We start from the raw sequence: 14271 nt of genomic DNA, 5'->3' as shown, positions 1-14271 counted from the left end.
TCAGTAAACATCTGTTTGCTCCGCATGACTCCACACAAGCACAATCCAGGATCTTGGGCACTTCCTCCACAGTTTACACTTAGCCCATTTCAGGTTTCAGTAGATTTTTCTTGTTGGAGAGCAGCATAGGAAATCTAAAGACAGCAAAGGCACCCACATGCAGCAGTTTGACTGCAAGTCTCACTTTTCACATGACCAAAAAATATTTCAGGAGCTGCCAGCGACAAGAAGCCAATAAAGGAACTGATTCTGTAAATTTTCAGCAAACACATTGCCTGGCTCCCTGCATCTCTTCAGACCGACCTGATGCTCTCACTTTGTTGGATGACCACAGGTGAAGCAGCAGTGAAATGCAGGGACACACACAGCAGAGCCAGATTGAGCCCAGGCCCTGAACTGCCCCAGGTCAGCTCTCAAACTGCCCCAGGCACCAGCTCTGAGCTGGGAACGGAGACCCCAAGCAGCAGCCCCACAGCACTGACCTTACCTGGTCTGGACAACGCTGCTGCAGCCACTGTCTCAGCCCAAATGCATTGCAGGAAGAACTTGGTGCTTACCCCAGCTCTCAAAGCCTCCCCTGCACCCTGTGAGCTGCAGCCAGGGCTGCTGAAGCAGCAGGAGCTTCCCAGGAAGGACACCTGCTCTCCCTGCATGCAATCCTAGAGCCATGGGGTCAGTGAGGTGGGGAAAGACCTCCAAGACCATTGAGTCCAACCCTTGGCTGAACACCACGTCAGCTAAGCCACCGTGCCACATCTGGTCATTTCCTGAAGCATCCCAGGGATGGTGACTGGACAGCAAAGCCCTGGGGCCATCACAGCCTCACAGCTCCCCCAGCACAGCCACAGCCCCACAAGGGCTAGGAAACAGCATCTCTTCATAAAAGGTTGGGAGAATCACACTGAATGGATTAATTTGGCAATTTCAGCAGTAACATTGTCTCTGCCACAGCCAAGCCTCGACTGTGCTGCTCTCAGGAAGGTGAGGCACTGGGGACAGAGGGTCCCTGCCCCGTCCCACTGGGGCTTTCAGGGGCACTCACAGATAACCAGACTTTCAGCTCACCATGTCCTGACTCCATTCCCCACATGGCTGGATCTGTCAGCCCTCTCCATCATTTCACCTCATCAATCTGTGATGTTAAAGCCCATGGTTTATTTATTTCTTTACTTCACTAATAAAGCACATTATCTACAATGATTAATTTTGCAATAAAGAAACAACACTACTACAACCTAGGGGGACTCTACAAAGTTCACATCCTAAATCCATCTCTCTGTTAGCCGTGAAACATCATTTCCTCAGAGTACTTGGCTTGTTAATGTAATTCTTCTACAACCAAGTCCGTGGCTCTGTCCCCATGTGGGGAATAAACATCATTCCCAAGCTAAGGAATAATGAATTTACCAGTTTTGAGGGGGCTTGGTTCAAACCTCAAAAATGAGGACTTGTTATTTCACTTAACTGTGATACAACAGGATTATCTCAGACCTCAGATATTCATTCTCTCAGAGTACTGGTGATGGATGAGAATACTAAATGGAAAGAGGAAGGATAATGAATATGGAGTGGTATGGGTCTATGAAAAAGAGAACTAGTCCAATTAACAGAATAATTAATTTCAGCTTGGTCGATAAATGCAATCATTTGGGTAAGATATTCTTTGTCTTTCATAAACTATTTGAAATCATACAAACACGACATTTTGATTAGAGCAAAAAAGACACAATGACAGAGAGCCAAGTTGTCATAGATCAAACAGACAAAACTCCAGACTGGTGGGTCCCACAGCAGAGGGAAAGACAGAGACCATACACTGCCTGCAGTCCTCCACAGGGACACGTCCTCGGCCTTCTGCACTCTGGTACTTTGCCAGCAGCCTGAAGGAACCATAAAAACATCACTGGTGAAGTGAGGGAGTGACACAAGCTGGAGGAGCTGGCCACGAGCTCCCCCCAGTCAAAGCCCTGGGCAGGTCAGCACCGAACCTCTGCACGGATTTACAGTGGAGTGACAGCTCAGGGACCGTGCACGGGAACTGCCACGCCAGGTGAGGGCAGGGCAGCTCAGCTGGACACTGCTGTGGACAGGGCCTGCACAGGGCCAAAGGCACAGGTGTAGGCAGAGTCCCCTCTGCCCCTGCTCGCCCTGCCCAGTGCACCAACACACTGGGACCAGTGCGGAGACTCAAAGGCTGCCTGGGTGCAGCTCAGCGCTGGCCAAAGGGCTCAGCTGGCACAGCAGACGCCAGGGCAGGCACCCAGGGACACATTTCAAGAGTTGCTGGTGAGAGAGGGCTCCAGCCCATCAAGGCACCACAAGGAACCAGGGTTAAGGCTTAAACTTAAGCAGGTTAAAACTATAATGGGATATTTTTACAGAGAGGGCAATTAGCTATTAGGAACTCTTATCAGAAGTTGTAAAGGGTTCTCCACTACTCATTTGTTAACTTTGATCACGAAGATGGGATCTCTGCCTAATCAGCCAGCTCAGGTTCATTCAGGAATTGAGGGCAATCCTGCAGCCATGAAGACAGGAGTGACATGGTCACGAGGGTCCTTTCTGCAACATGCAAGCTCTTAACATCACCTCACAGCCCTCTGCTCGCCCTCTTTACCTGACAGCTGCTATGTCAATGGCTGTACACCTCTGTACAATAACAGGTTTTTAGACAGCGCAGACATAAATCGTGTGTGCCCTCAGTGACTTTGGGTGCACATGCATCACACGGCCAGGCCAGCGCCAGCAGCGGGGATGTGGAGGGCTGAGATCACTGAGGGAGCTGTGAGGATGGAGGAGCAGGAGGAGCAGGAGGGCTTGGCTCCAGCATCCCTGCTGCAGAGCAGCGAGACCGAGCCGCCGTGCCCAGCGGCTCCCCCGCCACCCTCCAGGTCACTTGAACACGGACGGAAACGTCGGGCAGTCGGGGGATTTCATCTTCTTCATGAACTTCTTGAACTCTTTGTTCTTCTTGTCCCACTTGTAGATGGCTGTCAACAGGTACTGGGTCTTCACCTGGCGGCCCATGATGAGGAAGTAGTGGCTGAGGTTGTCCAGCTGATGGCAGGGACAGTCTGCCCCGTTTTTCAGGAACAGCACCAGCTTCTTCAGGTTCTTCTTTCGGATGGGCCCCAGCTTCAGTGCCTTCCTCTTCCGTGGAATTATCATCTTGTCCCCATTCTCCTTCTTCACCTCCTTTATGGTCATCTTAAGAGCTGCAAAACAAGACGGGAGAAGAGAAAAACAAAGCTCCTGAGCAGCCTTCACCAGCAGCAACGCCCAGTCCCACTGCAGACACACAGCGCCCTGCTCCACTCCTGCACTCCCTTCTCCTCTGCTCTGAATCCTCCTGCTCCATGGCCCCTCTGACACTCACACCCCTGCCCCATGCCCAGGACAGCAGCAAGGTGAAACACTGACATCTTTGTTTTCCTTCCTCCAGCAAAGCACTCAGCACTTCCCATTTGTGAGGGGACTTGTTCAGCTGCCAAGCACAAATGTTAGCTGAATAAATTAGGTGACTTCCCTGCTCCAGAGGCATGGAGAGACTCTTGAAAGGATCATTTGAAAGGTCAATTTGGCTTCTCAAGCATTTGTTTGCAGTCACGCTGGCCCTCAGGTGCCTGTGAAACACTTCCCAGCACTGGATGTCTGTCGAGACCCTGGCGTGCAGTCATGTGCCTGCACCTTCCCTGGGAGAAGGGGAGATACAACTTCCATGGAAAATCCTCTCCCCCCGTTGGGTTCAGCACTCTCCCCAGTTAATCGCAAAACCCTCCACCTCACCCCCAAAAAAACAAGGTTTTTTTGCCATGACCATGAAGAAGAATTTTGCATACATGGGAAAAATGATGAAAATGTGTTGCACATTAAAACATCATTTCTGTGCCATTTGGCTCTGCCTCAGTTTTGGGGAAAAGCACATATGGCCAAAAATTGCTAACATATTTTCATCATTTGGGAGTTTACTTCAGAGCTGCAGATAACTAGTGCTCAGAGAGGTGATTTGTTGGCTGCTGTCCCTTCTCATTAGAGTCTCAGGACAGTTGCAGGCAGTCCACAAGAACCTTTGCCTCTGGCAGGGAGACAGGTCCCCACAGCATCATTCCTTGAAGTCCTGCTCTGCTGGAACACGGAGCAGTGAACACGTGTTGCTTCCTGGATGGCAGCACCGCTCACTGCTCCAGACACAGCTGGCAGCAGGGCAGCACGATGACATCCCAAGCAGGCAGCAGAGACTCAGCATCACCCTCGTGCTCCCAGCCACTACCCTGGCAACAGGAGCAATGGTGCCAAAAACATCCCCCAGGTTTGCCCAGAGCCCTGTCATGTTACACTGTCATTGTATAAGAAAGTAGTCTAGGACTGGAAACCTAAGAAATTTTCATTCCATCTGTTTTCCAAATTCAGGAGCTAAAGAGACTCCAGTTTTAAAGAGCTAAAGATGCTGAACCAGATCAGTTTGCAATAAATCTGGAAAATGAAGTAGTTTTCAAGCTGCTCTAAGCTCCATGACATCAACTGGGCAGCAGCAGCAGCCCCCAGTGTCAGCCCCATTTCCTTTATTCATGCAGACTGCAGCCCTTGCACTAAGCACAGAGGTGGCCAGGGCAGGAGGGATGGTAAAACACCATTAGAACAGCACAGTAAGAGACTTCTGCAAAATGGCTTGTCTGCAAACTGCTTTGTTTAGATCACTGCAAAGTCTGATCCTTTTTGCTAGAGGAAGAAGAGGATCTGCCAGCTAGTGGAGGTGCTGATCTGCTCCAAGTGTCATGCAGCACTGAAGACAAAGAAGGCCTGGCAATGCTGTGCTGTGGGAGCTCGCAGCTGCTCCCTTCCCTGCACACAGCAGTCTGAGATCCAGCAATGCAGGTTCATGGGAGCTGCCCAGGGGAACCATAAATCCAGATGTAAACCAAAACCTCATCCAAACCTTGCTCGTGCAGAGCAGCACACAGAGCCAAGATGGGATAATGCCAAGAGGGATGAAGGAGGAGGCTGACTAGGGGTGCAAATAGTTTGTGTCAGGCTCTGTTCTTCCCAGCAGCAAAGGTCTCACAGCCAGCAGGAGCCTGCAGTGCTGCCCAGGTAAACAGAGCCTGGCTCAGGGACCACCACACCTCATCTGCCTTTGGTGCTGCAGGTTGAGCAGCCACACAAGCATGATGATCTCTGCTCAGCCCTTATTTCCCTGGCTCCCCAAATTCCCCTTGTTCACTTAATTGGGCCACATTCCCTAAATCTCAAGCCACACTGCAGGTGAGATTGCCAGGTCTGAAAGCTGTGTTCCACAGCGGCTGGCCAGACACACTTTGGCATGTCCCACATGCACCAGGAAAGTGATGCCTGAGGGAACGTCCATTCCATCCCGCTCTAAGAGCTCACCACCACGCAGTGGGAGGCAGCCTGACTCCTGGCTTTTTCAGAACATGGCATTTGTGGGGGAACATGGTGCTGCAGCAGCTCGCCTGGCATCTCCCCAGCGCTGGGAATGCCGCAGGCAAAAAGGCTGGAGCAGGACGCTCTGAGTCTTGGCTCCAGGACCCAGCTGAGCTGCCAAAGCAAACAGCTTCCTCAGTGGGAACCCTGGCCTCTCCACTCCCCCCACGCTGCACCAAATCTGTCTCAGCACCAAGTGGGAGAGGGGCCAGAATCGCCTCTGAGATCCAGGACAGACTAAATCTTGAGCTGTGCCTGCCACGCAGGAGCCGACCCAGCAGAGTCATCCACGGCAGGAGCACGTGCCACCCTTCCTGTCCAGCAGCTGCACTGTGACCACAGCCTGCTCCAGCACCAGCCCTGCCACTCTGCATGCCACAGTGGCCCAAGAGAGCAGGATTGACACGCCACCCACAAGCCCTAAACCATTTACTTTCATGGGACACATTCCAGCACAACCTTCTCAAGGATGGCACTCACTGGGGTAGTCACCAGCTGAGAGCAGGAGTCCCTGTGCCCTGTTCACAGCCCACTAACTATGCACCATTCCTGTTGCCCACTGGCACCTCCACACCTCTTTTTCAGCACAGGACAGGACAGCCTGGGACTAGGATGCTGTCTCTGCTGTTCTCCTGCCTGCATGGGCAGGGGCCCCACTCCAGCACCTCATGTGAAAGAAGGGAAAGCTCCACTGCTCCTTCAGCCTCATTCTTCCTTCCTATAGAAATCACTGAGAAGGAAGAAACCTGCCAGAAGACACATTAGAGCTGTAACAGGAGAAGGCTGCAGGCAAGGACCTGTCAGTCACAGAGAAAAAATAAACAGCATGTATTGATTGTTCTGCAGTCCCCAGTGCCACAGAGCCCGTTCAGCAGGATCCCCTCAGACCCCAGAGAAAGGGCAGAAACAATAAATAAAATCACTAAGAGAAACAGAGCGTGGAATGAACTCCTGGAGTAAGAAACAAGCGCTGGCTGCAGCCCAGGGCAGCGGGGGAGGCGGCTGTGGGGGCACTGGGGGCCGATCTCTCGCTTCCTCCCGCATCCATCGCTGCCTCAGCACACCAGCACTACACTAAAATCTACACCACAGTTACCCCACATACCTGATCCAGCCCCTGTGCTGCTCTGTGCTCAGGCCAGGGTTCTGCCACCCCTCACTGACCTCCACCCCAAGGCTGTCTCACCCTCAGAGGAGCAGCCAAGCTGCCTCAAAACATCACACAGAGTCCATATTCATCTTTGCTCAAACAAAGGCAAACCCAGAGCTCCGCTGGACTATGATGCTGGCAGTCTCCTGGCACTCCTCTGACCCCCAGCATCTTGTCCAAGGTCTCTCCTGCCTTGTCTCTACAGTTTGTGCTCACAGTTCACTGCAGCTCTCTTCCTGCACTGTACTCTAGACAGACACCAGGGCAGGTACACAGTCACTTCCTACCCTGGCACAGTCACACCTCTGTGCTGGGCAAGGTGCTCCTCAGCTCTTTTCTCTAACAAGCTGCTGGGATGTAAGAGAAACCTGCAGTAACAACACAGTGGGAATCAGTGCAAGACCTACCACCAGCTGCCCCATGCAGCACATGTTAGTTTAAACATTTATTGAACATGTCTGGCTTTGATGAGGATCTGTAACCTGTCAGCTGCCAGTGTTTACCTTGGTGGACGTGCATGAGAAACCTCAGTCTGAAGGTTTGGAAGTTTATAATAGTGCCAGATAAACAACTTTCCTTGAGAAATCACCCCATGACAGTAACCCCACAAGACTAAACAAAGATCCAAGGGTCATGCAGTGAGCTTTGGGAAAACTTCCTGAAGCTAATGCCTTGTCCACTAGCCACTGCCTCCACTGAGACATCCTTCTCACCCCTACACTGCCTTCCCTCACAGGGCACAGGTAGGACCTGCATTGCACCCTACCCCGTGCTCCTGCTCCCCAGCTGGCTACAGATGGCCATATCTGCCAAGAAATAATTCCATCCTTTGGACACTGTCACCACCATCTTTCCCAATAACAACTCACACTGTGGGCAAGTCACTGTCCCAAGCTGCTCTGCCAAGACAGGGAATTCTTCTGGTTTGGCCTCTGGTCCCTGTTGTGTAACTGTCCCGGAGCACGGGAGGATATTTAGCAGCACAAGTTGATGACAAGCATGTGGTTAAGTTTGTATTTCCCTTCCCAGCACTTGCTTACCAGCAGGACACCACCTCAGCTCACTCCTTGTACATGTCTGGCAAGGGGACAGGCAGTGCAGTGACCCACCTGCACCAGATCCACCGCTGGCACTGGCCAGTGCCCTTCACTCCTCCTCTGGGAAGATTTGGGAGCCTCTGCATCACTGCAAGCCCAGGCAGGGAGCTCCTATCCAAACCAGGTGTGCTGGTCCCCATTTCTCCCTCCCCACCATCCCTCTCTGTGTGTGCACTGAGGCAGGGGCAGCTCTCATCCAGCTCCATGGCCTGCCCAGAACAGAGCTCTGAGCACCTCCCACTCCCCAGCCAGGCCTCGCACTGAATGCCTGCTTCCATTCCCCAGCCAAGCCAGAAGTATGCACATTCCTGGGAAACTATTACATGGGTGTTTCTGTTGATGCTTTTCCCTGTTAGAAAAAGCCTGCACTGAACTTAGGACTTCAGGCATACCAGATCTGCAGAGAGTTGAGCATTCATTTCCAGCAGAAGGGTAACGCACCAGCATGCGGAGCAGGTTTGGGTTTGCAGAAGCACGCTCGGGTACAGGGCACATTCAAGTGCTAATCCCCAAGGAATGCACACCTTGTTCAATATGCCTTTAATAATCTTCTGGGAAAGCTACGTACACCAGCAAGGATGTCAAAACCAGTTAATTCTGGGCTTGATCTGATAAGGCTAATATATTTCCTTGTGATAATCTTTTTATTTTTAAAATTAAGTTCAGTTTACCTCTGATTGTCTGACTCACTCACTCATTTAGGACAAAGCTTTGAAATAGCTCTGCATTTTTTAACAACACCCACCTCCACATACCCACACTGACATCTAGAGGCACAGTGCCTGGCCTTGGGGACAGATGGCAGGACACAGCAGCACCACTGCGGGCAGGGAGCCATGGCAGTCCCAGTCTAGCCACACAGGAGCCGTGCTGTCCCGTGCCCAGCTGGAAACCTTCCTGTGCCTGCAGTGCTCCCCCTTACCAAACTCGCTGGCACACAGGTGCTCCACAATGGCCTCTGACTTCATCTCGTTGTCACAAGGGGGACACACAGTCGTTCCTGGCAAGAGAAAAGAAGTGAAGACAGCTGAGAGGTGGCGAGAAGCCAGCACAAGCAGCACTGCAGAGCCAGACTGCCAATGCTGTCAGACCATCACCCTCGAGGGGCATCCATGCCCATGCACCCTGCCATGGGTTCCCAGCCCCCATTCACGAGGGACAGCACCCTACTGGGTGTAAGGAGCCATCCACCAGCTCCCAGGGCAGCACTAGCCAAAGACAGCCTCCTGCCAGCCCCACTCCAATGCTGCCAGTGGCCCCAAGGCCAGGCACAGGCAGTTGCAAAGAGCAAAAGGACAGCACTGGCAAAGAGAGGAGTTTTCAGGGCCAGGCGCTCAGCTGAGGGGAGCCACTTGCCAAGGGGCACGGCCCACAGCCTGCTGACAATCCCTCCCCATGGCATGCCAAGGCAGGCACACAACGCCCAAACCCCGGCACAGCAGCAGAATGCTGCCCAAAGACGGCTCAAGTGCCAAGGTGCTACCCTGGTGCCAGGCAAGGGGGTTCAGTACTGGGACAGCCCAGCCCAGTCCAGTGTTCCCCTCAGTACTGGGACCATCCCAGACTGCCCAGGCAGGGCTCAGGGAGGCCCTCACCACCCTCCCTCCTGCCCTAGAGCAGCACTGGCTGGGGATGGACCTACACAGCTCTTGTGGACACTGTCACCATCAAGAGTGTCATCTTCTCCTCTGTTTTGAGCCCAGGGCAGCAGAGCAGAGCCATCTCTGCTTGTCAGTCACTGGCTCACATCTGCCTCTTGGGAAACACCAGCCCAGGGGATCTCACTGGGATCTGTCCTGGGAGGAAAGCTCACTTCATCCAGAGAATAAGGATCTGTTTCCAGGTTCCCAACTGCACTTGGAGCAGACCACCCAGCAGCACAGACGTAGACTTGAGCTACTGGCAGATGAATTTATTGAGCTGGGAGATGCTGCTTGTTCCTGGTCCAACAAGACGGAGGGCTCTTCCCACACAAGGGAGTTATTCTCAGGGACAACACTGCAGCAAAACATCTGCCAGTCCCTGCATGTAAACAGAACACTCATGGTCTTCCAGCCCTCAGCCAGGCCAGCAAACCCACAGCACTGCTGGACCAAAAAAGCAGGGGGGGGTCACAGAAAGAGGGGTGCAGAGCCAGCAAGGCTGGTGAGGGAGGCACAGCCAGGACCATAGCGTCATGTCTCCTCAGCCACAGATGCCCCACGGGAATTCAGGCCAGACGTTTGTTTTCTGTGGCTTGTTCTTTCCCTGTCGCCACCCCCAAATCTCTTCTGTGCCAAATCCCAATTCCTGGGGACATGCACCATGATTTTATTAATCACACATGCAGAGCAACTGGCCCTCTGTTCACTCCTGTGTGCAAGTCACAAGTGAGCTTTCACAGCACCAACATCCACGTCCACAGCCCCACACTCCACTCTCTGTGCCCATCACCTCGGTAAACTCTTCTTCCAGAGCCCTAACACAAAACTGCTCACTCAGAGTGACACAGGCAGTAGCCAGCCTTTGGAGATATGATGACATCCCTAACACTCAATTTCTAAAATCAGCAGTCAGAATATCTCTTTCCAGGCTGCGCATCTAATGAGTAATGAGCTTATGACAAGGGACAGAGGGTCCTCACAGGAAGGTGACACAGGGCCAGCCCTCCATCTGCTGCAGAGCCAGGAGTTCATCACTCTGCTGGGACCACCATCAGGAACAAGCCATGCCAAGCACTTCAATCTGCCTCAGCAGCCAAAGTGCACACGAGGAGGCTGGCCAAGCCTACACCAGCCAGACAAATATGAAAGCCACCACAGCATCTACTCTATGAGCTTTTCAGGCAACCAATTAAAAAAAAAAAAAAAAAAAAAAGGCAAACAAAAATGGAAAATAAGACTCACTGTTTCCTGGTGCAAACACAGGCTTTGTTCTAGCTATGCTCCAGCCTCTGAACAGGCTGTAACACACCCAAGGCAGCAGAGATCCCTGCTTTGCTGCACCAAGCCCAGAGCCAGCAGCCATCCTGTGGGCTAGACCTGGGTAGCCCCTGGTAGCCCTTTCCACAGGCAGTAGCTTCACTTATGCACAATCCCCCTGTCCTAACTCGATCAGGTTGCTCAGAGTCCCACCAAACCTGATCATGAACATTTCCAAGGATGGGACACCCACCACGCCTCAAGGTAATCTGTGCCAGTGTTTTACAACCCTCACTGCAAAAAACTTCCTCCTTACATCCAATCTAAATCAACCCACTCTCCAGCCCTGCCTCCTGCAGCCATTTCACAGCACAACAGGACTGCAGGAGACACTGTCCCCTGTCATTGGGAAGAAAAATTGTCCTCTGCCCTGGGTCACCCCATCCCCACTACAGTCAGGAACACAAATACTGGGGGCCCAGCCAGCTCCTGCACAGCTCTGTACCCCAGGAAAACTGCTGTTCTGTGGAGCCACAGCTACCCCAAACTGCAAGCCCTCCCATCCCTCCTGAGGCACCAGAGCAGACATCTCCAGCCCACCCTTGGGGCCCACTGCAGGCTGGCTGGGGCCCATCTGCTGCAGCTCACGGCTCAGCTCCAAGCACAATCTCAGCCTGCCTCAGCTCACTTGTTCCCTGCTGACCATTTTCCAATGCCTGGCTGTAGAGCCAGCTTACTCCAGGGGCAAGAGAAGGAATGTGTAATGCTGTATTAATCTGCAACTCCCCTGATGCATCCTGTGGGCCTGCAGGCTTTACTGCCTGTGCTTAAGGAGAAAGGAATTCAGCAGGTCAGCTCTTTGAGAGGCAGAAACAAATTCCAATTTCAAGGTGTTAATGGGGAAAAATACTGAAAGAGTTTGTTCTTATTAGTACCAAGAGAAAAGGGGGAACACCCCTCGGTTGTGACCCTCTTTGAATCAACAGGAAACACCCCTGCATCCAAGAGCAAAGGGGCTCCAGGAGTTGGGGCTGACAGAAAACACAGACAAACCACGGGCAGGGTGCACACAGCAGAACCCAGGCAGACAAAAGCAGCCAGCCAGCACAGGGACAAGGACGGAGCTGCAGGTCACCTAGGATGACTCGACATCTGCAGGAGGTGGCAGCACCAGAGCTGAAGCCACGGGTGCCTCGTGGGTCATTAACAGATCCTCTGTCCATGCAGGAGATGCAGTGATGCTGGCTCACATCACAGCAGTGGTTGCAATTAACTTGGAGTTTGCTTTTTTCACTCCAAACTGTTCGAGGTAGCACAAGAAAGCGGTAGTGTCCCACCCCAGTGCTGCCTTCAAGACAGGTCTGAAAGGTGAAGAGAAAGTCATTAAACTACTGAAAGGAAAACCTGGCAGATACTGCTCACTTAGAAGACTGTTCCCAGGTCTTGGCTCATTAATGTCTGTGAAATGAATGAGCTGCACACAGCTCAGACTCTATTTCAGACCCTGGAAGGGGCAGCTCAGGAGTCCCAGGAGTACGCTTGGCTGCAAGTCCCTGGGGAAATAAAAGCAACCTTTGTACCTGCAACACAGAACACGGCTGCAGTCTTGACCAAGGGTCCAGGTTCATGTAAGACATATTAATTTAGAGCATTCCTGGAAAACAAGGAAGTTTCTCCAGCAGTCACATCAGCAAGGGCAAGCCGTGCCAAGGAAGCCAGTATGGCCGTGCTGCCACCACGGTGGGGAGAGGCCAGGTCCTGGCAATGAGACCAGCCCGAGCTCAGCCCCACAACCTCTCCCACCTCCGGCACAAGCTTCACACTCCACCTGCCCCTGGATGTCACTGCTGAGATGTGACACGGGCTCCTGCTCCAGCTTCTCCTGGCCCTGAGCCTGGCTGTGCCCCTGAGCTGCCATGCCACAGTCACGGTGCCACTGCCCTGCACAGCTCCACAGACACCTCAGTGCACCCCTCAGCTGCAGGATCACTCCCGTCCTGCATCACAGGGGCTCTCTGAAGGCCTCTCAAGGTGGGCAGGATGGCACTGCACAGTCCCCGTGGGCTGGGTTACCTCTCCCAGGCTGTACAGGGAGCTGCAAAGGGCAAGCGTCCCTGCAGACGAGCCCTGACACAGCGCAGAAACCACAGAAACCACTCAGCACCCCCTGCCTGCCCGGCACGATGGCCCCGTGGACTCAGGAGTGACAATTCCTCTCAATGAGGCTCTGCTGGCCAAAAAGCACTGCACTCTCTTAGAGCCCTCTGCCATCTCCCTCTACAAACATTCCTCCTGCCTGCCTTTCACAGCGCTCCAATAGCAAACGCCAAAGTGACACCAGGATATTTATTTATTTTCAAGTTTCCAGCAACAAGCCAGACTCACTGCAACTTGAACAAGCCAGTCTGGCACCACAGAAACGTGCTGCATGCAATGGAAACAAACACGAACCACGTTCACTTTCCCTAGTCATTTTCAGGCAGGTTTCCTGCTCCCTCTCCAGCCCCCAGCCCAGCCGAGGGCAGGGCTGGAGCTCCACTGCACACCCAGCCACCAGCTGCCCAGCCTCTTGCCCGAGGACTGCACTGGACGTGGGGGATCCTGCCAGGACTGCTGGCCCATCAGCCAGCACTCTGTGCGCTGGAGATCACACATCCCACACATCCTCCTGCTGCCCAGAGCCCCAGCAGTTGGCTCGGGAGCACGGCGAGGGTAGTGCAGTGTCTGAGGACAGACAGAGGGTCACAGCTTGGTCCTTCAGGGCTGGATCAGGGATCCCAGTGCAGGGATCAGAACAGGCACAACCCCATCATGTCCCAAACAGCCTCTTCCAAGGCTTTCGGGACAGGGATGAGGAGCTGGCAGGGCATCCCACCTTCCTTGGGACAGGAGGGCACAGACAGCGCTCAGAGGCTAGAGGAGAGCTGCTGCCGAGAAGAGTTCTGGTGAGCCTCCTGCCACAAGAGCCCCCTGAGTGCCATGTGGCCCCTCCTGGGCTAACACCTGCCCTGTCCGCTCACGGAGGAGCGCTGGGAGCGAGGCTGCAGCACAAGCCATGCCTTACCTTTGGGCCTGGAGACCTCGGTGGCATTGGGAGCTGTCATAGCAATGCAGACGTCATCCTGGGGAAACTGGTCACACTTGAGCATCTCTGGCCAGAAGAAGCCAAAGAACTGCATGACAGGCTCACAGGAGTCTCGCACGGCCTCGCAGAGCCAGCGGCACGGGTAGACCGGCCGGTCCAGGCAGACGGGGGCAAAGAGGGAGCACAGGAAGACCTGGGTGCCCATATGGCAATTCTTGTTGAGCAGTGGCACCCAGCTGCTCGCCTGGTGCTTCACCTCGGCCATGGTCTCGTGGTCCAGCAGGTTGGGCAGCACCATCTTGTCGTAGCCCACGCTGTGGCAAAGCCGCAGGTCGGCAGGGATGGCCACGCACTGGTGCGGTTTGGCGTAGAAGCGCCCGCCAGGGTAAGGGCCCAGGTCTGACTGGTAGCTGACATAGTCGTACTCGCTGGCCACGCCGCAGGCCAGCAGCCCGGCGGCCACCGACACCAGCGCCCGCAGCGCGGCCCCAGCGGGCCCCGCCGCGCTGCCCATCGCCGCTCCCCGCCGGCGGCGGCCCCGACAGCACCGCACGCCGCTCCCCGCCGGCCGCCCCGCGGGACCCTCCTCGCAGCCCC

The 14271-nt window shown here is 53.9% G+C and overlaps 1 protein-coding gene across 1 annotated transcript; it reads right to left on the bottom strand.

Annotated features, from left to right (window-relative positions):
* Positions 1-1135: 1135 nt before the first annotated feature.
* SFRP1 (secreted frizzled related protein 1) lies at positions 1136-14205 on the bottom strand. Its single transcript, XM_033081320.2, has 3 exons — positions 13654-14205; positions 8612-8689; positions 1136-3215 (listed from the first exon to the last, which is right to left on the bottom strand). The coding sequence occupies exons 1-3, from the start codon at positions 14186-14188 to the stop codon at positions 2893-2895; spliced, it is 936 nt and encodes a 311-aa protein (XP_032937211.1). The 5' UTR covers positions 14189-14205; the 3' UTR covers positions 1136-2892.
* Positions 14206-14271: the final 66 nt, after the last annotated feature.

This window comes from Catharus ustulatus, chromosome 27, assembly GCF_009819885.2.
Source record: "Catharus ustulatus isolate bCatUst1 chromosome 27, bCatUst1.pri.v2, whole genome shotgun sequence".
Classification (NCBI taxonomy): Eukaryota; Metazoa; Chordata; class Aves; order Passeriformes; family Turdidae; genus Catharus; species Catharus ustulatus.
This window is presented reverse-complemented; position numbering and strand designations above follow the sequence as displayed.

Bases quoted from the DNA above. Each gene is read 5' to 3' on its own strand.
- SFRP1 (XM_033081320.2), bottom strand. From the start codon at position 14,188: ATGGGCAGCGCGGCGGGGCCCGCTGGGGCCGCGCTGCGGGCGCTGGTG. The intron at 8,690-13,653 runs GTAAGGCATGGC...TTCTCTTGCCAG, and splicing joins CGAGGTCTCCAGGCCCAAAG to GAACGACTGTGTGTCCCCCT. The intron at 3,216-8,611 runs GTAAGGGGGAGC...CTTGTTTTGCAG, and splicing joins CCTGTGTGCCAGCGAGTTTG to CTCTTAAGATGACCATAAAG.